At 46.4% G+C, this 27,983-nt stretch overlaps 1 protein-coding gene and 1 long non-coding RNA gene across 3 annotated transcripts in view; one reads left to right on the forward strand and one right to left on the reverse strand.

Annotated features, from left to right (window-relative positions):
* The window catches only part of KCTD15 (potassium channel tetramerization domain containing 15), a 45,442-nt gene that overhangs the window by 13,499 nt on the left and 3,960 nt on the right, over positions 1 to 27,983 (forward strand). For both annotated transcript variants that reach the window (XM_027732403.2, XM_027732402.2), the window contains exons 3-4: positions 14,593 to 14,737; positions 22,586 to 22,891. In XM_027732403.2, coding sequence (XP_027588204.1) covers positions 14,593 to 14,737; positions 22,586 to 22,891 — 451 coding nt within the window. The remainder of the gene's footprint in view (positions 1 to 14,592; positions 14,738 to 22,585; positions 22,892 to 27,983) is intronic.
* LOC113993865 lies at positions 22,807 to 27,001 on the reverse strand. The gene is made up of 3 exons (XR_003542801.2): positions 26,887 to 27,001; positions 23,954 to 24,035; positions 22,807 to 23,196 (listed from the first exon to the last, which is right to left on the reverse strand). It is a non-coding gene; the product is annotated as an uncharacterized LOC113993865 (long non-coding RNA).

Here is a 27,983-nt window from a genome sequence, read left to right on the forward strand (position 1 = left end):
TATTTGTGTGTTTGCTTGGAATAATTGATGAAATGTTAAAGAAAATATTGCCTAGCTGATGAACACTTTTTCAGAAATTATTTTTTCTCTGTATACATTTTCAGCCTGGGTTGTGTGCAGTTCTAGGCATAAGGGGGTATTATGGCATCTAGGAAGGGGCAGACCAAGCCAGTCATGTGGAGGAGCAGATAGCAAATCAACACTCATCTGACTTTGAGAAATAACAACAGTATGGCTGCAGTGCTGTGCCTGGCACAGGCTGTTCAAAATTCCTGAATTTTGAGAAAACTGCACAGTCCTACCCAGATTACTTGCCTCAGCTAGTCAAAAGGAAGAGCAGGCATCTCCATGCAGCTCGTGCAGCCTGGCTGTGGTCAGGAGGGATGTCACTTGTGGCCTCTGACAGCAGTCCAGAGATGAACATTGAACGGTGTCTCCAGTACTTCTGAGCAAACCCCAGCTGACCTTGCCTTGTTTTCTGCTCTTCTCTTTCATCTTCTACAATGATAATGTGACTAACGTGACTGTAGCTGAATTACACTTAACACATTAGTAATTCTTAGTAATTCTCACCCTTCCTGCTTACAGCAGATTGAAAACTAGTCTGGTTTATTAAAACTCACAAAGAGAATCCAGCAGACAAGAAGACCAAAATTTCAACATTTTTTTTTCATTTAGCACTCTATAGCAGTTTCTGAGGTTAGGTGGTGAAGTACTTAGTAATTTCTTCCGTTGCTCCTTTTGCTTATCAGTCACCTGAGAGGGCACTTTGATACCAGCAGCACAGTTAAAGTATTTTTCAGCAGACATTTTCAGGACAGTAACATGAAAAGCATTAGGAGCATATTTTGAGAAATCACTCCCATGGGATGCTGTGGTTGTAAACTGTCTCCTCCTTTTATGTGCTGTGAGTGGACGCCCTTTCCTGCTGAATAGTGTGGTGTAAAGTATTGTAAAGATGCTGCACTATGAAGTTCAGCATCTTTACACTTAAAGAAAAAGGGAATCTCCTTTACTGATTGCTTCTTTCTGTGTTGTGCATGCAGCTCCCTCATGGCATGGAGAGGAGTTATGTAAAAGATGTGGATTCAGTAGCTTTGTGCTGGAAATTGTGTCCTGAGGTCACAGCAAACCATACCTGTGGAGCACACGAGGTGTTCCCCCTGCATATTTGGTCTTTCAACACATGTCACGTGTTTGTCTTTTGATTTATAAACTTTGGATTTATAGAGACCCTGCAATGGCAAGTAGGGGCAAATATCCCCCTGGTCTGCTTGGGGGGATATTTCATGAACTACTTAGGAAGTTTATAAAACAGACTCCCCAGATTATGAAGCAAGGGGGTATCTGTTTTGTAAGGAACGTGTTATGAAATGAATTTGTCTCTAGGCCTTACTTAATTATTTTAATGATCCCACTGGTGGTTGTCGTAGGTGTCGTTCTGTGTGTATATTGTGACCTACATGCTTGTGATCATTTATGAAATCTAAAGATTTAAAAATACATTGGACCTTATTAATTCATTGCCTCCTTTCCCTGAAATAAATGGAGGTGGTTTGGATATTGGTATGTTGGGCCAAATCTCTCTTCCAGTGAAGTCAATGAGAGTTGTACTGTAAGTTTAAATGGAAATAAAATAAGCCCTCTTCTTTTAGAAAACAAGCCTAATAATAAACCTGACCAAAATAATCCTTACTGTAACCCTCTTGTCCTCTGTGGAGTTAAACCAGGGATGAGTACTGATGTGATAGGTGGAGAGGAGTTACAAGAACCTGAGCATTGTAGTAAGATGCTTCTGCTGAGTGTCTGCACTGCTTGTCTCAAAAACGTGAAGGTGTAAAACCAACAGTCAAATGAAGACAAAGTGTTGTGCCCTTACTGGTGCATGCACAGACCTTTCCTGGCCAGACTGCCTTCCCAAGGAGGTGACTCTGCTGGTTTTCAAGGAGTTGGTCTGAATTTGTGCCTGTATAACTGAAATCAGAATTCATCTATTCATGGGTTAATGAAATCTTTAAGAACAAAGTGCATATTTAAATAGAAGAAATATGCAGGCATGCAAGCACAGGATTCATGTGTGAAAGCATAAGGGAAGCAAGATCTCTGGAGCACAGAGTAACAAGCTGGTGTGGAGGATGCCAGGCTGGGCCTGACTCAGGCCATGCCTCGTGCTGTGATGGTCCCACGGACTTTGCCACATTTTTGTTATGAGAAACATAATAAGTTGATGAGCATACCTGGGCCTTGCAGTGCATCAGCTTGTTCCCTTGTGCTCTCCTGACAGTAGATCTGGTGACTGGAACAGGTAAGTATTGCCAGTCACTCTCATCACTGCTGTAACTCCACTGGTACAGAATTACATCAGGCTGGCGAGGTTCTAACCCGAACTGATAGCTGGGAGAAGCTGCAGAGCTGGAATTCAGCTCCAGAGTTATAAACTTGTATCTCTGTCCACCAAACTGCCCTACTCCTTCACCTCAGCTGCTGTGATTAGCATGTACTTTCGTCTTTTCATGCTTAAAAATGAAATGACACCTGTAAAAATTTTAGAGGGGTTTGTTTTTACCTGACTTGCTCTCACTTCAGATTCTGCCAGGCAGGACAGCTACGAGCTTCACAAGTGTGCATGACTGTATTCCCTCCTGGTGCAGTGGCTGTGACAACTGTCAGAGCTGGGCACCAGGACAGAGAGGCAGAGCAGAGGTATTCAGTGTTCACCTGTACTGTGTTAAATTAACTCTGCAGCAGTATGGTACGTGTTCAAAGGCTAAAATTGCTGCTTTTTTATCTGCTGAGGGCCGCATAGAGCAAAACCTGAAAGGAGTGCTGCCCGTGGATGCTGGGAAGCTCTTACGCAGCATTTGCACCGGTACTCTTGGTCAGACTCAGGAGGGATCAGTTGGCAAGCACTGGAAACTGAGATTTGCACCATAAAGCTGAAACGCTGACGGAATCCCAGTCCAAAGGGCAGGCTCCCGCTCCGCCTCTCTCCTAATGGAGTGCAGATGCTCCCAGTGCTGCAGGTAATCCATTTAGATCTGGTAGATGCTTTTGCAGCAGCAAATCTCTCTCTTGAGAAAGTGGACAATGAAAACCGGGGACTCTCTGGTGTCGTACTGTGTTAGGCCAACAGTTTGTACCGGTGTGATTTCCACCAAAGGCTGCAGCTCTGGCCTTTGGGGAACGTGGTGTTCCTTTGGGCAGAGCGCTGCCTAAATCCTGCCCTTGCAAAACTCACCTACAGTTCCATGGGCAAATCTGACTAGTGGAACTCCAAGGGAACCAGTGCATGACAGCAGAGAAACTGGGTCCTCTGCTTGTGCCATGGTTGTCTGGGAGGGAACAAGGGCTGAATTTGGGCCAGTAGTACATAACACTGCTGTTGAATGAGGAAAAAAATTCATTGACCTTTTCTTAATCTTATGGAGGGGGGAAAATACAGCTTGGAGTTGTAACTAGTTTCAAACATACTTCCTCTTCTTTTCACATCCAGTTGTATTCTGTTTGCAGGGTTTAAAACAGGGACCTGTTTCTGCTTTCAATTAAATCAGAGGATGTTTTGGCCTTGACTTCACTGGGACCAGAATCAAACCCATGACCATAGTATTGTATTTAAGAATGAATCTCTCACAGTCACATAAAAAGCCAGGTTCAGCTTTCAGTAGCTCATCAGAATTCAACAGTTAACAGTTTACTTATTGTTTTAAAGTTCTTGCCGAACTGAATTGTGTAGGGCAGGTGTATTGCTGTCTCCTTCCCAGGTATGGGTTCCCTCTCTATAGACCCGAGACAGGGGCTCCTCCTTTCCTTGGGAACTTGCCCATGGAGGGGGCTCTTCCCAGCAGGCAGGTTGGTGGGTCACTTCCTGTCTGTCCCTGCTCTCTGGCTGCAATAACCAAAAACCTGCTGGGAATTCCTCTTCGCTTCTGCCTTTCATCTGCCGATGGCTCAGGCTCACCAGCAAAAACTGTTACACAAATCTTCCTTCTTGATGTGGCTCTGGGGGCTTTGGTGGTGGTTTTTCCTTCAAAATAGCTTTTTAACAAGTCATTCTCGATGTTGTTCTTCAGTTTCTTTAAGTGAAGAGCCAGAAAAAAATATGTTGGGTGCAGCTTAATCAAATGTAAGAATAAACAGGAGGCTAAACATTATCCATACATCATTAGAAGCCTGATAATGAAAATATGGAGACAGCTGTATGTAACTTCCCAGTCACATACATGCTTGTAGAGAAATAAGACCAGTTACAGTCTGCGATGTCTTTGCACCAGAGGGAGTGGTGCTGTGAGCTGTGCTGGTGGTGTACAGCAGTAAAATGCAGCAGTGTTACACTGACTGAGCAAAATTGGTGGTTTACTCACCAGAGGATTGGCTGCAGGAAAAGCAAAGAGAGCAAGGATCTGTGTTCTTTCCATGTTATTCTCAACAACAGAAGGGCTTTACCAGTTTAGCTGATGTGTCCCAGCCTAATGCCCAAGCAGCATGGGCAGCTTCTTTTAAGCAAAAAGCTAATTTATCACTACCCAGAGAGGCTGGTATCGTTCCTGTTCACAGCAGTGGGGAGTGTCCTGGTGCAGCAGAGGCCAGTGTGGGCACCAAGGGTCACCTGGTGTTCCTGCTCAGCCCACATGGTGCAGAGCTGCACAGTCCCAGGCAGTCTGTGCCTGGGAAATTCCTCCTGTGATTCTGGAATTAAGGAAAAAATAATAGGAAAAGGCTGCTCAGCTTTTGTATGTCTGGGATCAGAAGTAAAGGGCTGTGGCTCAAGCAGGTTAAACGTTGCAGCTGTTAAGGTGAGCACTGTGTACCAGGGTGAGCGTGTGACCTGTCACCGTTTATGCTTTAGAAAAGGTTGTGCAGCCCTTGAACCTCCATCCCTCCTTCTCCTGCTCTGTGCTGAAACATCCTGGTTTCACAGCACCCACACATGCAAAAGATGTGAAGGGCTGGACTTGCACCCTGAAAGGGAAACGAGTTACATCTGAAATTTTCCTTCCTTCGCTGAGTCCCAGTGGGAGTTTCGCTCTTGACTTCAACGAGCAAGGATTTAGCCCATTTATATTATAATATAACCAGTGTCTGCATGTTTTCAACCTCCCAGCATGCCCAGTTGTAAAGGGGTGATGGTAATGGAGGTAGTGTCCAGATTTAGTCTGATTTTAGAATCTTAATAAAAATACTGAGTTACCTTCCACTTGAAGTTACGGAAGGCAAGTGAGCTGCAAAAGAGCTGGCATTTGGGGCAGCCCTGCTCTCATCAGGGCCCTTGTAGCACCATGATTTAGGGGAAGGGATGGTTAAAGGAATAGCAAGAAAAGACTTGTATAGGCAGGAATGTTCTGTTTGAATTGTACATCTTCTCATGTATTAACAACTTACTTCTCTTGAGTGCCCGCAACTCCCACAGAGTTTGAACTGAAATGCAGTTCTTGCAGGATTGGGACCTCTGGAAAACTAGGGAACACTTGGGAAACTAAGAAGCTAGTTTAGGATTTTGTTTTAAATTAAGCAGGTTTTGTTCTGAGTTGATTTTCATGGTCCAAATGTAGCGTAAATTCTGTGTTGAGAAAACACGAGAGGCCCAGAACCCTCACAGGGCTCAAATCAGAGCAGCAGGAACAATGGTATAATAGAAACAGGATACAATTTAAATTTGTATTAATGTTTTTAATCTTCACCAACTATTTAGGCAAAAGTTCAGTTAGAATGAAGTAAAAAGCAGAAGAAGAGCAAGAGTAACCTGAAATTTGTATTGGAAAAAACCCCCAGTAGTACTGGAAATCCAGCTAACATGCTGCTTTAACTTTGAGTGTTAAGTCCACAAAATAAAATAAAGAGAGGAGTTCCCAAATAGATGGGTATTACCTACTTCTGTACAGTTACCTGGACCTTGGCATATTTCACTGAAAGAATAATATTCAGCTCCTGCTGTTAACACATTCTGTGTTTTGAAGGTTCATAATACATTGTAATATGATTTGTTTACTTTTATTAAAAATAAACCAGTCAGCCAGACCCTGCTCTTCTCACTCTCCCTGAGTAGTTACTGCTTGTAAGGAACAGGAGTGGCAGAACTGGCCTGCCTTGACCTACAGTAGCAGCAGCTCTGCCTGCCCTGGGCTGCCATGGATCACACCCCTGCCATGGCCAAGGCCCCTCTTCTGGTCATGGATACTCCAGAGCAGCTCAGTCAGACCCACTGATTGAAACTGTACAGTTAAGCATCAGAAATCATGGGAGGCTGTTTGTCAGTGCCCCTGGTACAGAGAACGAACAAGCCACGTCAGTGGCAGGTGAGGAACTTCTAACAGAGAAGTGGAAATTGTACCCTGTTAAGCACAGCAAATGCATTACATGACTGATGGGTTGAATAGATGTTGTGGGATGCTGATGTGTGCAGCTGAAGGAGTGCTGCTGAGTGTATCTGCTGTCCCTACCTATGGATGTGGTTATGTGCTAAACACAGTGAAAGGATTTGTAATACAGAAATTAACATACTAGAAACTGTTTGTTTAGTGAAGTATTTTTATAGCTGTTAAAGTAACACACTAAAATAGGCAAATACTTGAATGAGGCAAAATGGAATCACTGGCCTGATGAAGGGCTGGATTCTGCCCCTGATCCTCGTGGTTAAGCAGCACTTTGCCCCTGTTGACTGCCCACGAGACAAGGTGCAGAAACAGGTCCCCAGGGAGAAACACTCTGCTGATGAATTTGGGATGAGTGACCAGTGCTGATGGGCTTAATCCCACTATCCCAATAGGTGAGGGCTGAGGGTTAATGTCGGGGGGTATCTGTCGATAGGTCTCAGTCCATGAAGAAAAGAACACCCACAACACACACCAGGGTGATGAGACAAAGGGATATCTGCTGCTCCAGAGAAGCAGCAGCTTTTATTCAGTTCGCTCGCTTCTACTTTCACACACACACACAATAAAAACATATTCTTGCAAAAACACCTAGGAATGTAACACCTGCACCCAGCCAAACAGCTTCGCCATGGTACTCCTTAAAACTCAGGGCTGTGTCCATGGAAACATCCAATTAGCCTTACTGTTCTCCTGGAAAAGGCCTAACTCTCTGTAATATTTTAAACTCCTCAAGCCCCACGGATTTCATGGAGCTGCCACTTCTCCCCACAGGTTAATACCCTTGTAAACCTGGTGGGAATGAAAAACCTGGAAAGAGAAGTTTAGGGGAGCCTCAATTCCCTTAGTAGGTGGTCTGCTCATTGTAATTGTTTGACCACTCCTCCTCCTCCTTCCTGTTGGGATGCTTGGCTGAATGGAGGCAGGGCCAGAGTGGCTCTTGACTACCATGAGAAGTTTTCATGCAGGAAAAGACACAGGCTTCTCTACCTGGGATTATTGTTTCCACTTCCTTGTCTTACCTGCTAATGTGTGTCTAGGTGGTACTGCTTCTACAAATTAAAAAATAACTGTAATGTATCAAAATAGGAATACACGTATATTTCCCGGAAATTATGTATCAAATATATCATCCGTCAAAGTGTCTTAAGTGTGGAGATAGGTTATTAACAACAGGCATCTCTCATCCTTACCATGAATGCTTTGTGGTATTTCAAAAATAGTAGGTAATTTCCGCTTCAGTGGATTTTATTACCTGTTGCTTCAGTGGACTTTAATTAGTAGTAACAGAGATCAGAAAACACAATTGTCCATCCCTTTATTTTAACTACAAAATCCATTACATACCTAATTTTGCTTTTTAGTGATGTTACAAAAAGAAGAAAATAAAACCTTTCAGAATTTCCTAAAAATGATTCTGCATGGTAGATTATCATGTTCCTTATGGATTATTGACTTTTAAAAACACATGTTGATACTATATAGACTATCTCTAGCCTGAACAGCAAAATATGAAGTATTAAATCTGGGTAATAGATCCTGCAGTTCCTTCAGGTGCTTAATAGTTAATGAGTGTAATATCCTTGAAAAGCACGGCAAAGTGAGCATATGGCTCAAAAAACTCCTATGGCATTCCAGGATCAGCACTTGAAGGCAGGAACAGGAGGTTATAGGAATGGGAGATGGACAGACATGTTATCAATGAGTTACCTCCTCCACCCTTCTGCTGAGATTGGACTGTGCTCTTTGTTAAAAATTGAGAGGGCCATTTGGGGGTCACAGGCTTTAGTATCTCTGGTTCTCACAGGTCACTTTTGTACCCAAGCACCTGTGGTGGCTCACTGGTGCCATCAGGATTGACAGCCCTGTACTGGGCCTGGCAGTACCTGTAGGACAGGGGTGCCTGAGGCTGCCTGGCTGGAGTGCTGGGAGAAGGAGCTGCTGGTCAGGCAGCTCGAGCACGTGCAGAGCAGTGCCCTGCCTAACACTGCAGGCTGGACCCTGCACTCCTCTTGGGACTGGAGGCCACTACCTGATCTGGGCTTACTTTTGCCAGAAACCCTTTTGGGGCACCCCTCTGTGCCTTCAGGCACACGTGGCTGCTAGGATTTCATAGTTTGCAGAGCAGCAGTTTACACTGTGAGTTTAAGACTCAGACTCTCACACACGCACAATTTGCCCCATCACTGTACAAATAAAAGATTTAAAAGATGCTTAAAACAAAATTCTCCCCAGCCCAAACACCCTCCAAGCCAGGCATACTCCTGAAGCAATCTGAGGTGATCAAGATGTTATCTTTGATTAAAGTGGAAACGTGGCAGAGCTGTAAGGCTGAAGCCTCAGGGTTTCTGCAGCGTAGGGCAGCCAGGTTGTGAGGACCCACACTACAGCCAGTGCCTCCCCAGTGCTTGCTTCCCTCAACTGGAGAAGGGCTGCTCAGACAGCAGGGTGGGAGACTGTGGTATAACCATACAACAGAGCTTTCTTTATGGACTGTCACACTAATTACAGCTGAAGTTTTAAACTGAGGCAGATCAGAAAACCTAGTGCAGCCAGATGCAACCTTCAGCCAGGTTGCTCACTGTGCAGGGCGTGAGGGAGCAGAGACAATGCTTCAACACCTCTCTCACACCTACTGTCAGGCCAGAAGGCAGAAGACACCCATTTGCTGGGTTACCTCTATTCTCTGGCCAGCCCTGCCTGCTTTTCAGGCAGGCTGGGTGTTTTAATGTATCTCCCTGGGGAAAGCAGCTGCAGGTGCTCTCCCCATTAGGGTTTGCTTTGCTCAGAACTTGTGCACAAACCCAATCAGTTTTATAGAAATAATGGAAATAGGAAAAACGCTGCTGGGAAGGTCTGGCAGCACTGTCCACTGCCCACCCAGCCTGTGCTGCTGTGGGTGGGATGTGGCAGTGCCAGCAGAGAGCTGGCTCCTGGCACACCGTGGTGGGCAGGGCACAGCCACTTCAGAGGCTCTCCACTGTTCTTTCCCAGCAGTTACTTCCCTGTGATGGGACAAGCAGCAGACTTCTGATAGACACAGCTATGCAACCAGCAGTGCCAGACACGCTGTAAGGCCTCTCAAGCACCTCTGCTCCAATTCATGGCATTTTTTCTCTTCCAAGTAGATAACAGTATCCTACCCACCTTGAGCAAATATTTAAGAGATAAGCAGCACTGTTTATGCTCAGCAGCAGTGACTGGACTCTGCTCACACACCTGGGAGCTTTGTTAACATGTCCCGCAGGGCAGTGTCAGGTCATGCTCAGTGTCCTGCCTCTAAACAACCCCCTTCTTCCTCTCTGTGGCATTTCCCACAACCATCACCTCCTCCTCCAGCTCCACAGCCAGGCCCAGCAGCCAAGCCCAGCTGGCAGCAGTGTGAGGCACAGGGAGAGCTGCAGAGCTCTGTTGGCTGCGCTGTGTGTTTGTGCTGGGGAGCAGGAGGGCACACAGGAGGCAGGTACAGCACGGGGCAGCGAGGGCAGCACAGACCCACACTCTTGTAGGACCCACAGACAGGCATTTCTCTCTTCTTCACTTCTCCCATAAAATTAAGAGACACGTTTTAATGACAGTTTGCTGAAATGTTCACTCCCTGCTGATTTGACATTGGGCAGAAAAAGTGTCTACAAAATCAATTTTTAATAAATGTAAACAACTAAATTATGAATGACAGAAATATCACTGAACAGTTAAATATTAATCACATAATTACTTAAATTAATACTTTTAGTGCAATATTGTGATAGAGAGCTCTACTTCCATAGTGTTGCTGCGCTGGCTGGGCCGGTGTGTGGGGCACGACAGGACCACAGTGCCCCCCCAGCAGAGGGACTTGGGGACAGAGCAGTCTCGTGGTGCTTGCCACAGCCCCAGTTGCTTGTTGTCCCACAGGTCCTGCAATACTGGGTGCTCCTCTTAAGACCTCTGGAACCAGATTTATTAAGAAAGAACTTCTGTTTTCTGTTCAAAATCAAGCTGTCAAGAAAATGGCTAAACTGGCCCCAAACGAGAAAGTAACCCACTCCACCCCAAAAATTTTCCTGTCCCAGAGTACCATTAAACTTGCTGACAGCAGTGTGTGATGTGCAGAGCCATGGCTGTGCTCAGGGATGGTGCTGGGAAGACCAAGGGTGCTCCAGCTGGAGCAGTGGGTGCCAAAAGCCCTGGCTGCTCCTGAGATAGAGTTGGGAGAGTTTAAGAAAGAGATGGTGTGTCATGAGCTCTGCTGTAGGGGCTGAAGTTACTGCCCTGTGGGCCCCCTCTGTGCTGTCACCTTGACAGATGCTGCAGGGAGCTGGACAATTGGTCACCAAGGTTGTGGGGGGTGGGCAGCAGCAGCTGTCTGTAGGTACTTGCAGGCAGCACTCAGCTTCTTTCTCTGCCCAAGAAACTAAGAAAAGAATTTACTGGCACTCTTGTCCTTGTGGGTTGGCTGGCTGTGTTGTTTGTTTTTAATCTAATAAAAGAAGATCTTAATATCATAGTAAAATCGGTACAAAGCTGGAAACTCACCCCTCGGCGTTTTGGCAAAACATTATTGAAAATGTAAAAGCCTTTAGCAGAAACAACAGAAGCACAAAGAAACAGTAGAAATAGGATCAACAGGTTGTGTTCTGGATGTTGGGAGAAGTGGGGAAATGCATCCAGCCAGGGCTCGAGGTGCCAGGGAGACCAGCTAGTCTGGGGGCTGGACACCAGCCCCGCTGGCTCTGCGCCGTGGGGACGTGATGCAGGTGGGACCCTGGGAGGGTCGGGGTGGGCAGCACTGCAGAGCAGAGCACTGCCAGTGTCCAGGCAGTTGGGAAGAGCACGGTGCCAGGAGGGCAGGAGCAACTGAGGAGGAAGAACAGGCGGGTGGGAGGATCTGTGCACGGGGCAGATGGTGTGAGCATGGCGGGACCCGGCCAGGGAGGTGGAGGCAGTGGAAAGGCACACTTGCTATCCTTAGACTTGCAACTGCTGGAATTGATCCTGGCTCAGTCTGCTCCCTGTATGGAAGTTAAGTATTGGACACAAATTTTAAGAGTGTTTCTAAACTAGAAAGTGAAGCATCTCTTGCAAAAAGGTAGGAATGCTGAAGGAGTCTTCATTGCTCAGTCTCACCCTTTGCTGTGGGATCCAAGTGCAGCTCTATTCACCTTGACTTTGTTTTCCTGTGCCTCGCACCTCTTCACAAGCATCACTGGAAGTACTATTCCTGTGTGCCATAAGCAAGTGCCTCCTGAGAATACCATTACCTAGTTTGTCCACCAGTGCAGTGCTGGTCACCATGACAGCTCATAAAAACAACCATTTGTGGGATGACTTCTGCCCAATCTGAGCTGCAGCCAGCCCCCACGACTTTAACTCATGGCACTGGAAGGAGCAGCTTCCTGAGGCTACCAGCCAGCCTAGTACCTTATTTCTGATCATCAACAAGTTTGGACAGTGCAAAGCCATTCCTGTCCCTTGCACTTGCTGGCTGTGTGATGGCCTGGGTGGATTTTGCTTCCATGATTCTGTGTGCAGCCTTTCATTCTGGCCACCACAGACCATCCACAGAGGGCTCGGGGTCGCCGTGGGGCTTGTGGAGCTGCTCCAGGTCACTGTGCTCTTTTCCATAGCTTCACACATGATGAGTAACCCTGGCAAGCCAACTCCCCTTTTGAAGCTGCTGTTTGAGTTCTCTTGGTGCTCCCACAGTGTTGCATTTTCTGATTGACTGTTCCAGGTATGGTTTGTACTGGTGAGAAGGGAGAAGCAGGAGTGCTTTCCACACGCAGCATTACAACATGCTGCAGCAGAGTTGGTTCTTGGAACATGGCAGCCCCCTAAAACGTCAAATAAATCCTTAAACTATTCATCACTCTGTTTTTGGGGTGGCAGTTAAGTCTTTCAACACTCTGCGAGTTTCTTTCCCCAGCAGTAATTTCACTGGTGAAGAAATACAGCTCAAGGCACTCCACAAAGGCCTCAAAATTCATGTTTTGTTTTCATTACCAAAAAAATGCTTCACTACATTTAAGAGTGGCCCATTAAAACTTTGTACCCTGTCTTCTCTGCGCCCTGTCGTTGTTGGCAAACCCTCCCCCGTGCGCGTGCAGAGCCCAGCAGCAGCTTCTGCAGATCCACAGAGAGAGGGGACCAGGGCTCAGCCACAGCCCAGCTTGTTTAGGTGTCAGACCTCAAAACTTTCAATAGCCAGGCAGATTTAGTAAATGTGTGTACTGAACCTTAAGCTACCAGTGCTTCCTCTGCTTTCAGTCTGTCCCAGCACAGCACACTGGCTCATGTGTGTGTCCAAGGAAATGCATTAACTGACTGGTTCCTGGAATAAAATGTAACCCTGTACAAAGCAGTAGCTTTAACTGTCTCAGGCAAATGGCCCTAAAACAACAATGAAAAAGAAAACAATGACTCACTAGTCTTACTGAACTTTGGGATTATATGAATTAAATGTTGCCGCGTGAACTGGACGGTGTTCTCTGATCCCATATAAACGCTGGAGGTTGGAGAAGGCAGTAAACCTGTTAATAATTAGGGTTTAGGGGAGCATTTGGTTACTCTCACAAGTAATTCAGAGTAGCTGAACGCTGACACAGTCATGAGAGAAGGCAGTGAAAGCTGGAGACTGTGCTTAAGAGGACAGGAAGTTTTCTAGCAAAATTCAGTGGGGACTTACTAAGTTCAGTTTTGTTTAATATTTCCACAGTTTAGTTAGATATAAATGGCACATTAATTAAATTTGCAAGTATATTGAGAAGTTAGAAGATCAGAGCGAGGTGCAGCTGTGGAGAGCACATCTCACCATGTTGCATGAACCAGGACCCAGACCAAGTGATGCAGGGCCCAGCCAGAAGCACCAGCACTGCAGAGGATGGTGGGGAATCAAACCTGCCCCTTCCCATCACCGGGATGGGCACTGGAGTCACTTCCATCCGCTCCCCAGAAAGCTCGGGGCGGGGTGGTGACGCTGGAAGGAGGGAGGCAGCAAGGCTGTGGCTGCAGCATTCATCAGCAGTGCTGGACACGGCCTCTGGCAGGGTTTGATAAGCTTGTTTTCCAGGGCAGGGGAAAGCAGTGCCCTGGTCTCAGCGAGGGATGTGGGGGGATTTCATGGCCCATTTGAAGGGGCGGCCCGATGGTGAAATCCAGGCGGCTGCGGGATGGTCTCTCTGGGAAATGGAGGAGTCCTCACTGGCAGGGTTATTTAAGACTCGACTTTGAAAGACGAGACACTCTGCAGTTGGGAACAATGCTGCACTGTCAGAGAGATGGACTCAATTACTTAATAGGTCTTTGCTGTCTGTCTCCTGCGATTTCCCTTTCAAGAACATATATTCAGCTGGGTTATTTCTCATGGGAAGACAAAGTGTTGTGAGAGAAGCCAGGCATTTGGAGGGGAGAGGCGGGAGGAGCGGCAGCCAGGCAGATGCCTGGTTTGCTCTTTGTGGAGCACGCTCCTCAGGACGTGGAAAAAGCTGGAGTGATCCTTTGGTCCTGTAACCAGCTGATCAATGCGTCTCACAGGTCTCGCTTCCTCTTCTTTGCTCACAAAAGATTTGCCACTTTGCTCTCCTGCTGCCAGGCTCTGATCCCCAGGACTGCTGGTGGTGGCACTGTGGTCCCACAGGCAGTGCTGTACATGCTGCACAGGCCATTGGTTTCTGTTTTGTCAAAACCTTTTGTGTTGGATGGACACTGACAGGTCCACACAGCTCATCTGGGTGCATGGGCAGCCTCCCCTCTAGCACGGGAAGGCTCCCATGGCATTGCATCCAACAGCAGCCAAGCAGGAGGAAAAGCTCATCTCCAAGTAACCACTTGGTGCTGCTGTGTTAGGACGTGGTGAACAGGAATGTGTGATGGAGCCAGTGATTCCTGTTCTCACCAGAATCACTCTGCCAGCCATGGGGTGAGCGTGTCATGGGCACTTTCTCGCTGGGGTCACGGGCCTCGCTGGCAGCCCTGGTCGAGGGCAGGAGGGCTGGGTGCCAGGGCAGCTGCAGGGCTCTCGTGCTGGTGTGTCTGCATGTGCACACACGTGTGAGCATGTGGGGGCACACACATGCCCAGGGCATCCATCTCTGTGCACTTGTTTGTCACCAAATTAAGATACTGTGTTACCTTATGCACGTAGAATTGATGCACCTAAATTGGCTGGATGTTCTTAAGCCCTGGGGCTGTAATGAGATTTTGTCTCTTTTGCCCATTTCTTTTTCTCTTCTTTTTTTTTCAGAATAAGTCGTCTGTTTAATGGCACAGAGCCTATTGTCTTGGACAGTTTAAAACAACACTATTTCATTGATCGAGATGGAGAAATTTTCAGATATATATTAAGCTTCCTAAGGACATCTAAGCTACTGCTCCCAGATGACTTTAAGGTAAGGAAAGCTATAGTCTGCAATCTATTTTTTCCTCCCGTTCTGTCATTTGTTTTGGTGCCAGTTGGTTTGTGTGCTTGACCTAAACACACTTAACTAAATGTTGCTGTTTATTTGTTAGGATTTTTAGTACTTGTGTATTACACTAGGGATGCTGTTATTTAATAAATGGACCAATGGTTGTCATGGATACCATAAAAAGTTAAACGATGAAGCTTATGGCTAAATCAGTTTTTGTAGACTAATTGTATTTTCTCACATTTTTAGCTTATTTATCAGGGTATAACAACAATTAAGAAACAACATCAGCAACTAGCACTTACCAGGGTTTAATGCTCTGAATCTGAAAGAAATGTTTTAAATTTGATACTTAGAGGACTTGAACTGTATAAATCTTTTTCTTGTTGGTATAAAAAAGGAACACACTTAAACAAGCCCATAAGAATTTGTGTTAGATATAACCAATGCAGATACTTTGACTTCAGGAAGTAATCTGTTCACAGTTTGTGAATGTCAAAATATTCTTGGGAGATGGAATGGAGTGAGGGTTTTTTAAGGAGCAGTGCATGTTTTCTGTGAAATAGTGGCGCTGGTTGTTGCTTTGCAGGCCCTGATTGTTTAAAAGCTCTCCTCTCAGCCTTGTTTGTTTGGCTTCGCACTTACGAAACTTCCAGCATTGTCACCCTCGTGTATGAAAATTGGAAGACAAAAATGTGCAAACTGTAGATGACAAGATTAAACAAAAGCACTTACTCCAGGACGAAATGATGAATAAATTGGGATGGCAGAAGGGGGTGTGCTTGGTTGGAGGAGCGGAGCATTGCTGGAAAGGAAAGCTCCTGCGCTCTGCAACCCGATTTCACTTTGTTGTGTTGGGTGGGCAGGATCACTTGGCCACTTATGACTGAGTCAGTCCAGAGTTGTGGTGGTGGTGGAGGCTCTAGCTTTGGAGTACAGTTGATCCTCGGGCTGCAACTGCTCCTCAGCCATTCTTGCCTGAGTTATGAGGATAATCATGTTTGATCCATCATGGGAGGGTCTGCAGTTGGTGCTGAGGGGACGCGCTGGGTGGTGGGAGCACACGTCTCATCACGGGGCTGGAAGAAGGTTTGGCACTTGTGGGCAGTTTTGGAGCTCCAGCCCAGAAGGGATGTCCTGAGCACTGGTCTTTCAGGCAGGTCAGGGAGGCTGCCCTGGGGGTTGGGGTGCTGTGAGACAGGGTGAGAGCACTGAGCCGTGGGTGTGAGAAAACTCTTCACAGAGACGTGAGAGGAAGCACGTGGGTAGCAGTGAAGCTAAAGAGCAGAGCAGTCCTGTGGGTTGTAAGATGGATCAAGTAAAGGGGGGTGGGTGGAGAAGTGGGACAGGTGCCAGAGAGATGCTTTAGCAGCAGTGTTGTGGACAGTCTAGTGGGACAAGAAGGTGTGAGAAGAGAGGGTAAAAGAGATGCCGTTCAAGCTGATCATGGCCTCAACCAGCATCCAGATTTCAGAGGTGCTCTGCAACAAATCCAGCAGGATTCGGCAAGAGCCTGGAGGAGACAGTGCCAGTGGATGCCAAGGACTTGTCTGCACAGCAAGCCTCTGGCAGGGCTGGGAGAGACTCAGGAGAGCCGGCGCTGTGCCCGGGCTCAGGCCGTTGTTCCAGACCATCTCTTTGCATAGGGTTAACTGTATTTTATTTAGTTCCTCCCTGGGAGAGCTTAAGAGCAAACCCCAGGCTAATGAGGGCTCAAGAACAAAGCAAAGCATTGCTAGGTAGGGAGTAACTAAATAAAAATGCGTAGAAGAATGCGCTGTAAAGCTATATTAAAACTGCATTGTAAACGGATTTGACTTCACAGAAATCGTGTAATTTTACCAGCATGATTAAAGTGACAGAAGACAATAATCAAAGGCAGCAAATGGAATCACTCGGTGTTTCTAAATGCAAAACTCTATTTAAGGTATAAAACCTGACAGGTTTTCCAGTGAGACTTGCATTAAATGTTCTTTATGTCAAACAAAGCATTATCAAGTGTTTTGAATATTTATTAGTTTTTACCCCTTAATTTAATCAAGCAGTTTATTAGCCTCAAGGTTTAGCCAAGTTGCTTTTCAACTTGAATTGCTGCTCAGATGGTTATTTTGGAAAGTTTGGAATGTTAGTACCGCACCAGCGTTATTGTGTTTGCTATTTCGGTGTTGTTTTCAGACTAAGTTAACACTGAAATGCAGGAAAAGTGGGGTATGTGTTCTGAGGCTAGTGATTCTTTATTATCAAGTCTGAGTGGTGTGTTTACAGTGAATATTAATTACACTTCCAACTGCTACTCAGACAGAACTTGAAAGTGTCTCCCAGGTCTTCCTGCTGCAAGCAGCTCTCTTACAGTTCATACAGTTTTCCTGGGTTTGGGGGATTTTAAGCCACATGAAGTGTGTTGAGGAATTACTGTGAGTGGTTTGGCTGAGTTCTGCTCTGCAGCCAAGCCAGGTGATGGTGAGCAGCCCCTTGCAGCTCCCTCCTCCTGCACTGTTCAGTGTCCTGTGCGTGGGACCACAACGTCCTGGAGCAGAGCATGGAGCCAGCACCCCCTGGGTCTGCCACGCTGCTGGGTTAGGGGGTGGCTGGCACAGGAACTGCTCCTCCTCTGGTGCCCAAATATTCTCTGCCTTGATCTCCACCCTGCCATCAGAGGTGCTTCCCCAGGACGTTTATGAGCAGCACGTGTCTCCCTCACTTCATGCAGAACCAGGACCCATTGTACCTCCTTGTTTGAGACTCACTCCCTGCTCAGAGAGCATCAAACAAAAATAGACATAGGCAATGTGTATATAGTTACTCCATCTGAAAGAGGGGAGGAGCACAAATGCACAGGACATCTGAGTTTTATATGGATTACAGAGGTCACCAGAATGACAAGGCCACCACTAATTTATTAATACAGTTACAAAATTAGTGTGCTTTCATCTAATTTTAAGTCTTCTCAGACTGACCTTAGCAAATGGTGCTGTTGTCATCACAGAAGTGAGCAACTTTCTCTCGTAGCCAGGAGTCAGATCTTCACAGCACTAAAAATATAAAAGAAACGTTGAGTCAGAATGACAGTTTGTTGTTTCATGTAATAAAGAATAACAAGTGAAAAATAGGCAGAAAGAGCCATTTCAGCCTGTTCAGGAGTCAACCTTAGGTACAAAAAAATACAAGATATCTTTGGTACTGAGAGAGCAGCATCAGGGTCACGGGAGACATGGTGTCTCAGTTTCTGTTGGGTATCTCTGCTTGTAGTTGGCAGATCTGTACTGACCCACTGCACTGACATCAGAACAGCAGCACAACCAGCCTTGAGGTCACACCTCCCAGCTCCTCCCCAGGAAGATGCCATCCTTGTCATAGGTGACTGCAGAATTTAGCCAATGTGAAATCCACCAGAAAAAAAGACTTTTCTGTCCAACAATAAGCAGAAAGTTATTTTTTTGAAAGGCAAAAGGCTGCATCTTTGAAAGATCTGTTTACCTTTGCCATGAGATCTGAGTGTTGGCCAGATGTGGATGGAGGAAGGCTGTGTGCATCCCACCTGCCTCTCTGCTCCCTTTTGCAGGTGAGCTGGCAGAACTTCCCCACTAGTTCCTACAACAGCCACAAGAAGTTGAAGCTCATGGTAGCTATGAATGCTTTTTGTGGTACTTTACAGAAAAATTAGAGGCTGTACTATCTCCCCATTCAGTCTAGCCAAGAGCACCCTGCTTGTGAGCAGGGACCATTACTGGCAGTGGGAATCACCTTTGGAGTAAAGTGGTTTTCCTCAGCTAAAGAGAAGCAGCTCCTTTAGCTCTCATAGACAGTGCTTGACTCTGAGCTGTGCTGCCACAAGGTACACTGCTGTTAAGAAGCTGGGAAGGTAGGGAAGTAATCCTTAGAAGAAGTGGAAGAGGCATTAGTCCTGCAGGACAAGGAACTCCTGGATTCTGTACAAAATCTGCTGTGGATGCTGCTCAGCAACGCTGCACTGGCACCAGGGCTGGAGCCCCTGTGAGACAGAGGGTGCAGTATCCATGTGCAGTATCCCAGAAGCTGTGCCAGGCTGCTCTGAGGCTGAGTCTCAATGAACCCCTGAGCACTTTGCCACTGTAGTACTCCTGTGCCTGGTTCAGGGAAATGTGCCTTTTGGATAGGTCCAGGAAGATTCATGTCTACATCTGCCTTTGGTAACTCATCAAAACTAACAGCATGGAAATGTTTTCTTGCAGTTCCTGTGGCATCTTCCTGGCAAGGTCCCTTGTGGGTTGAACTCTTCTACTTCATATTTCCTACTAAACTTTTGCAAATCCAAATCATCATGTCGGATTTTATATCTACAGTGCAAGGGTGGACCCACCTATGCCAGTATTACCTGGGCATCCTGAGCATTCAGTGCAGATAGTCCAGAGCTGGGCATCGCTTCCAGTCCTGTCACAGACACACAGCTCTCCAAACAATGTATAAAACCTGAAGGAAAAGACCATGGGCTTGGAGGTGTGTTGAGTGTGAGACCCTGCCCTAGCACAGGCTTTGGAGAACTGGACCCCCATGCTGTGAGCCACTCATTCTTTGTTCCTGGTTTGGGGAAATCCTCTTCCCTCCCTAAAAGCACTGCTAGATTCCTTTGGGATGCCCCAGTCCCTGAGTGCAGGAAGGCCACACAGCCCATAAGAGGAGCAGAGCGGGTCGGGTTGTGCTGATGGTGCCCGTGGGCAGCACGTGGAGTGGGGGGGTCACACAAGGTGTCCCTTCCCAGCACTGTCACTAGTGGACAGCACTGAATTTCTCTTGCCTACAGAAAACCCTTTTTATCCCCTCTACTTGTTACAGCACAACAAATTCCTTTTATTGCCCCTGCCTGACAAGAGGTGCCCAGACTCCCTAAGGCTGAACGTGCACTTTGCCCCTTGGCACGAGTACACCTCAGTTCCCAGTGTCCATTACAGACCCATCTTTCAGGTGCTCAGTCCAAGTGTGGAATAGACATGGGATGAGAGTCTTATATTAGAACTAACCCTAACACCTTAGCTTAACCCAGGCAGTTATGACCAGGTCACCTTGTCCTACAGAGCATGTGATGCTCCAGCACAGCCCAGATTTCCACACAGCCACCTCAAGTGTGGCTGTGTCATTCTGGGAACAGTAGTGGAAGAGCTGTTTCATCTGAAAGCAGGTTTTCTTCTCACAAAATGAAACGAGAATATAAAATTTATCCTGTTTATTTTAGGGCAAATGATGACTAGCAGGAGTCACTAAGGAGCTGCATTCCATGCAGTGGGCTAAGAGCTGGCTGTGGGGGAGGTCGGGGTGGTGTGATCCTGGTTTTGTTTGTTTTGTGGCAGTACTGTTTTGGCCCGGGGGTGCAGCCCATCGAACTCCTGTGATTCAGGATACTGTCAGGCTAGTGCAAAGCCCAGTGAAGGCAGCCAGAGCCTCTCGTGAATGTAATGGGCTTTGCATCCAGCCTCAGGAGCACTGCTCTCTGCTTCCAGAAATGAAGGACTGCTTTTTCTGTCACTGTACCATCTCTTCTGGGTTTTACTGTGGAATTTTCTTAGCACATATTCGCTTGATTGCCCTTACAAATAATACCTTATTTTATAGTGACCATGAACCCAGATATTCTAAAACTAGTTTTTCAGGACCCACTGAAAACAGTGGATGACTTTCCATTGCCTTCAGTAAGCACCGGGTGCTCCTGTTCCCTCTACAGCATTTCATTTTTCCTTAGCGTTGCATGTTTTCCTTTGTTTGAAAAAGAGCTCCGTGGCACCAGCAGATGCCAAGTGAATGTTTGGTAGGGCACTGCACACACCTCTGCAGTGAACATGGTTGGGTGGTGGACTGTGCTGATTCAGTGTCCAGCATGAAGATTTCAGGAAATTTGGGACAGGGTTTTTTTTTAATTTAGGCCACTAACCCCTGTAGGTTTAAACTGATCCCCTGCTCAGTATCCAGGGAACTTCACTGGTTGACAGAGAAAAGCAGCAATGGTTCAGCAGAGAGTACTGGTTTTGGGGAAGGGTGAGAATACCTTCCATCAGGGGACCAGGCTTTGGGGCTGATGCTCTCTTACCTGAGAGAAGGTAGTGCAGCCAGTGCCCGGCTCTTTGTCTGGCCTGTTCCCAACTCTGGTTGTTTGCAGCATGCCTTCTGTACGATTTCTTCTTTAATCTTCCTGTTGTTTTTCATCTTCAAGCTGTGTTCCGTGAGTGTGTTTGTTGCCCTCATTTCTTCCCACTTGCTCTTATCCCTCTTCCTCTCTGCTCTGGTCTTTTTTTCCCTCCCTTAGCAGTGTGTGCATTGTCCCAGCCTTAACAGACATCAAAGAGATGTAAAGCATTGGATGTCCCTTTTGTAAGGCGATAACCTTGCCGCTGTCACTGTGAATATTCATACGTCTCCAGGCTGCAGGCAGCCCTGGGGTGAGGGAGCACCTCAGCTAACGGTGGTGGGTCTGTGGTGCCAAATTTGAACAGAGCTAACTGCTTTGGTTCAGTAATACCCTGCAGCAGCAGATTTTACAGGTTAATTCCAAACCACTCTGAAGAGTCGCACCTTTTTGTGCTGCGTGTTCACTTGATTCCCTCTCTTCCCTGAGTCCCTGGGCAGCAGCACACCCGTTATTTTTCATGGAATTTGAGTGCCCATTTCTTGATTATTCCTTGTCATGCCATTCTTTCCAGTCCAAATGATTCCAGTCATTTCACTCTTGTGATTTTTTTGTTTCATTTCACTGGTGTAGAACCAGCCTTTGTTCCAGGTGTTCCAGCATACTCCACAACAGTCAGGTACTGTCTTACCTGGGGTGCAGCATTTGCATCTTTAAAGAGGTGCAAGAGCCAGGAAAGCAAACAGCAGGTCTTTGCTGGTGCCGTGCTCTTTTTGCTCCTCTTCCCCTCAGGAGGCTGAAGGAGGTGGTGTGGCCACTGTAAGCAGAGTGCTCAGTGAGGGTGTCTCCTTCTCCTTCTTCTCAGGCTTGGCCTGGTGGGCACTGCTGCCTCCTTGAGTTGGGGGGGGCTGACACCCTTTGCCTCCACGTACTCTCACATGGCTGAGGTGGAAAGATGTGTCAGAAACCTGATGAAAGGATGTGCATCTGATGAGGATGTGCAGCAGATATCTCAATCACTGAACTGGGAACTGGATCAAATTGGGAATTTGAATTGCCCAAAGCCAAAGTGAGGTGATGGACAAATGGCAGGAAAGAACAGCTTCTTTTAAGCTATTGGAGTGCACAGCTGAGCTCCCAGCCAGCAGGATGGTCACTCCCTCCATATAATTTACCAGGCTCCAAAGTATGCTTTAAATACATGAATAGTCATGAAATGCAGGGAGCAGCTGAGCTGCTGCAGCTGAATTTCAGCCTCAGCAAAGACAGGTGAGAAGTGAAGCTGAACTGACATCTCCATCTCGTAACATGTGTGAGAGGCGACAGCGAAGCCTGAGATCTGTTGTAAGATCAGAAGTATCTGAGGCCAAGACTGAAGATTAGGGCTTGGAACATCTTCTCTTACATCAGTAGGCTTTGTTTATTGCAACCAGCTATTTTGATTTCTTAATCCAAGACTAAAGCCTTCTGGCATTGAGCTTGTGGGATAATAAATGAAAGGATAATTCAGTGCAATGGGAACTTCATGGTCAGCTCAAATAGATTCAGCACTAACACCATGTGGTTTTCTGTGTAGGTGTAAGATGAAGATATGTGGATACCTGTTGCCTTTGCGCTCTTGCTGACAGTACATAAGCCTAAGTAGGTCAAACAGGAACAATACTCGTTTTTAAAAGAGAACTATAAGCATTTCTAGTTTCTCTCTCTCCCTCTCTTTTCTTTTTTCTTCCTCCCAGGACTTTAATCTTTTATATGAAGAAGCAAAGTATTACCAGCTGCAGCCAATGATTAAGGAACTTGAGCGATGGAAACAAGAGAAAGAACAAAGGAAACATTTCCAGCCTTGTGACTGCTTGGTTGTAAGAGTGACTCCAGATCTGGGGGAGAGAATTGCATTGAGTGGGGAGAAGGCTTTAATAGAAGAGATCTTCCCAGAGACTGGGGATGTCATGTGCAACTCTGTAAACGCAGGCTGGAACCAGGACCCAACCCACGTTATCAGGTTTCCCTTGAACGGATACTGCCGGTTGAACTCAGTGCAGGTAATGAATGGCCTTTTGGTGCTGGCTCATCCCTTTGCTGGGGTGGTTTTTTTATTATGTCTTGTTCAATTATATGCAAATTATTTGCTTCTGCCCAATTACTTTCAGTGCTTATACTGCAAGGAGACGTTTTCTGCCTGGTGAGATCACAGTCTTTCAGGTTTTCCTAAGTCTAAGCAGAAAAATAGATTTAGATTTTGTGTATGTTAGTGCCATGCTGGTCTCATAATGGTGTTATACTGATAAATGCTAATTTTTTCATCAATGTATAGCCTTCAGCAGTTTTTTTTTTTCCTCCAAAGTGCCTGCAGGAAGAAAGAGAGAGTTCCAAAAACTACAAAAAAAAATCTCCACACCATTTTATAGAAAATGCAACAATGTGTAAATGCATAATTTATGTCTCACTCATAATTAAATGATGGTGCCTGCGGGATGGACTTAAAAAAATTGATCTCTGCACTTTTTTTTTTTTCAAAAGGATGTTCTATAAAAATTGCCCAGAGTATTTTAAACAAAATGTATTTCATTTTATACGCAGAGTTTTGACGTTAGGTTTAAAATTAAACATATGAAACAAAAGAAGATAAGTGGACAGATAGGTGGATGGCAGCAGAAATAAATACGTGGCCTGTGTTTAGGCAGCTGCCTGAGGGACAAGCAGTGCCATTTCCCAGGGATCATCACCACAACAGCCAGAGCTCCGTGGTGTGGCTGTCCTGGGGCTGTGGAGAGGAACAGGGGTGATGATGCCATTAACTTGTGCCTTAATTAACAAGGGCAAGACAGAGCTCTTAGTTTGTGTCTGCCTTTGGAACAAGCTGCAAAATACTTGTGTTATGGAAAGGGAAATCAACCTGTAGGGGAATATTTCCAAACATACCATCCCCTGCAGGTGGGCTGTGGCTGCAGGTGTGAACTGGCTGTGGGAAATGCCTTTGTGGTCTTGGTAAACTCCCCTGTGGGCAAATAGCTGCAGAAGAGCCCATGGCCCAGCCTGGCCAGGGTGGGTGGGGAGGGAGATGCAACAGCCAGGGAGGACAAGAACCTAGAGGTCCTGCTTACCTATGGTTATTACACATCAGCTGAGGGGCCCTCCACCTCCCAGGCTGCCAGGTGACAACATTTTCAGGAGACCTGTAGTTACCTGAATATGTAAAGATGGATGGAGTCGTTTTAACACCCTGGATTTGATGGTGACACCCCCCTCCGTGGGGCAGCGTTCCCTGGTGCAGTTTGCACTGACATTGTTGTCTGAAACCATCCTAAACCCAGCTGCTTTGGATGATTTTTGGTTCGAGACTCCCGAGTGGTGTATTTGGTTGAACTTTAACAGCCTGTGGTTAATTCTGCACAGTCCTTTAGCAGTTTGATGTCTGGCAAGGTTTGGAGTGGGGTGGTGAGAGGCAGCCCTGTGCTCTGGCAGTGGGACAGGGACAGTTCATCCCCGTGCTGGGGGAGGAGGGAGCAGCTGCAGTTTAGCTCAGGTAGGTGGAGAGGGAAGAGCATTTGTGTCTGAGCCACTCTGTCCCTGTGATCCAGTTAGATGCACACAAGGAATCAGAATAACTGCAGCAACAAAGGGTCCCTGTGAGCACTCCCCAGCTCAGCACTGCCAGCGGCCTGGCAAGGCACTGGGTGCCCACACGGCTTAGCATGGCCCTCTTTTATCCACAGCAGTGGAACTAGTAGGGTACATGGCTTGTAGGAAAAGCTGTACACTAATTACTGTTATTATTTGAATGTGTTTTGAATTCAGTCAAAATTCAGTCAGAATCAAAGAGTTCACATTGTAAAAAAAAATTCTCTGTCAAAGAGTCTGCAGTATAAGTAATACTATTAAATTACATCATTTTACTAAATTACATCATTTTACTGTATAATTAACAGAAAGTGTTTTCAAACACTTTCTGGAAAACTATGCATTTCTGAGACCAAAGGCTGATGAAATCAGCAGCTAATTATCATTGGCTCTGATGAACTCTGGTCAGTGCACAGGCACTGCTCTTCCCCTTCCCAGGATTTTTTTGCAAAATAATATTAAGTCAGAAGTTGGAAGTACAGTGAAGCAAACACACAGACTTAAGGGAGATGGGTAGTGGGTGGAAGAGCACAATTGCTTCCAAAGACTCCCAGAGAGCAACACAGGAAGCCTGTCTGCTATCTGCTGAGATACTTCTCTTCTGTCTCCCTGTGCCCTGCTGAATGTATTTGGTAGCAGAATTGCACTCTTTATACATTTTCTTCTTATATTTTAAGAATATTTTTATTGAATGGTTTGTATCAAGAACTGTGCCTATAGAACAAAAAATGTCAACACCGAATAGGTAGTGGTAGGCAAAAAAATACAGTAACTCTTAATTTTAGACCCATTTGTAATTATATAAAGGTATAGAGGTTTTTTCAACTCCTTGCAACAGGTTCTGGTGAGAATCATGAGTTTACCTTAGAGAAAATTCTGTGATGCTTGTGTATGTTGAACATTAATTAGGAATGTGTTTGTTAGTATTCTGCAAAATTTACATGCAATGAAGTAAGGGAAAGGATCATGTTTCCATTTGGAAAATCTTCCAACAAAATCAGATGCACTTGGAATATTGGAAGACAGCATATATGAAATCCTAGCACAAATCCTTTATTTATTACTGTGTGTGTCCCCCACACACAGGAGAGTCACAGCCGAGACTCACTTCTGGCATATTCTCTTTGGAGATTTTCAGGAAGGTAGCTCTGATTTGATTTCAGAGATGGTTACTCTTTCCCCTGTCCATATCTTACTTTTGATTTCAGAGATGGTTACTTTTTCCACTGTCCATATCTTACTTTCAGAAGAAGTGATGTGCGTAGAGTCAAATTCTCTTGAGTGGAATTTAAACCTGTCCACATTCAAAATGCTGTTGAGTCCTGTGCACGTGCCAGTGTGTCCAAACCAGTGCCCAGCACCCAGGGCAGCCCTGCAGGAGCCTTGCTCTTAGACCTGAGCTCGGCCTCATCCAAGTGACACTTAAAACTCTGCAATATTTAAACATTCTCTGCATTGTTTACAGGATTCGGCCTGTTTTGTTTCCTGCTGAGAAAACTGGTGATGCCAAGGTTTCTAACCCTGGCTTGTGGCCTGCAGTGTGCCCTTCCAGCACGCACCGAGCACAAACGAATCGCTTTGTTCCGCGCGGTGCTCTGAGGTGTAATGTCTACCTGGACTGTGTGTGTGCAGAGAGCAGGCTCAGTGAAAAAGAATCCTATGTTAACATGCAGCCTTCCAGAGCTTTGGTCTGAGGCAAGCCAAGGGCACCCCCGTGCTTGTTTTGTCTTACAAGCAAATTGATTTTTAAAAGTTTTTAGCAAGGATTTTGAAGTCCCGTCTCTCTCAGAAATCTTAGCTGTCAATCCTCTGTTCCACTATCCAGTTCAGTGGGAGAAGGCTCCTTTCCCGTGGCTGGGTTGTCTCTCATCTTCATCTTGCCAGGGCTAGGAGCAGTGATACATAATACACTCAAAATACACTCCCAGCCTGCTGATGTCTTGTTCCTCCTTCCGTCTCAGACTCCTCCTGCCTTCCTCTCTGAGGAGGAACAAGTGTCAGTGTCTGCACCCTATTTCTGTCCTACAGAGCCCACACAGCCCGGACAAATAAGGGAGATGAAAGCTTTCTCTCTCTGTCTTTTAAATGTATTTTGATAACCCACTCTCCTGCCCCTTCTTTTCATCTCTCTCAGTTCATTATTCTTCCATACTCTGGTGTTGTTTTTTGATCTTTCAGTTCTACAACTTTTTTACTGTGTAGAGTATGTAAAAATCAGGGCAAAAGTCAGGGAGATTTGGCAGATGTGACTTGCTGAGAACGTTAAGTCCCCGTGTCCCAAGGCCAGGCAGAGCTCCTCAGGGCAAGTTGATTTGCAGCACACTCGGCGTGGCTCAGGCAGAGCTGTGCTGGAGCAGCCTCTTTCCTTTGCCCATCCTTAGCAGCCAGGGGAGCAAAAGTAAAATGTTTTAGTTACCACTGAAAACCCAAAGCCTGGGTTGGGTGCAGATGGTTAGCACAGGCAGCCTCTAAGGAGGGACTGAAGAGATGAAAGCCAGCAAATGCTGCTGCCGTGGTTTGCACTGCACTGCCACACCACCTCAGACACAGCTGTTCTTCTGAAATCATGTTCCTGGAAAAAACAAAGCCAACATTCAGGCTTTGCACTAAGAAATGCACTGTGGCCTCACGTGGGTCTGTGTGTGAGGGTGAGGGCAGTGGTCTGGAGTGCAGTCTCCAAAGTCAGTGTGACTGCTGGTGTGCTCAGGGGGCCGCTGGAACTGAAAAAGAAATTAAATTCTTTCTACAACCTGTGCCCATGAAAGTGGGCCGAAGGTGGGTATGTTGCTTAGACACTTCTCTAGGCTGAGTGAACAAGTGGCTTGGTCCCTGTTGCTGAGGGTGGCTGTCACATGGGGATGCTGGTGTGGCCAAGGCCGTGAGGTTCAGTAAACCACCAGTTCACTTCCCCCGTGCTGCAGGAATGGAAGCAGTACCTTGGGTGAGGCCCTTGGAGAACAGCACAGGCTGCTCCCCTTGACAGCATTTATCACACAGAAAACCACAGGAACCGCTCTTCCAGGCTGCTGCCCTGGACTAGGGAAGCACCACGGCGTCTCCTCTGGTGGGTCCTGCACTGCAGATCTGCCAAAGGAGGATCTGGCATCTGCTCTCACCTGACTCTGGGAGAAGCCTGTGTGTGTCCTGCTCTGCTGGGAACCGAATATCAACACGCTCACGCATGTGAAAACACGGCCCCGATCACACTGCCAAGATCAGCATGTCCTGGGGAAATGTGCTGTGTGACAGTCACAGAAATTAAAGTTGCCTCTGGGTTCCTTAAATTCATGCATCTAAATTGCACCAACTTTTCTTTAGGAGGAGAAAGAAAAAAATACATATTTGGGCAATACAGATTAACCTCTTTCTTGGGCCAGAACATTTCCCTATTGTCCACGTCTTGGCTCTGCGTCCCATCCCTGCCATGCTTTGCTACCAGCAGCCCTCCCTTCCAGTGAGGGAGAACAGCTGCCATTGCCAGGAAAATCTGGTGGATGTGTCATTCAGGCTCTT

This window comes from Pipra filicauda, unplaced genomic scaffold (assembly GCF_003945595.2).
Source record: "Pipra filicauda isolate LSUMZ 115617 unplaced genomic scaffold, ASM394559v2 scaffold43_size3849885_pilon, whole genome shotgun sequence".
Lineage (NCBI taxonomy): Eukaryota > Metazoa > Chordata > Aves > Passeriformes > Pipridae > Pipra > Pipra filicauda.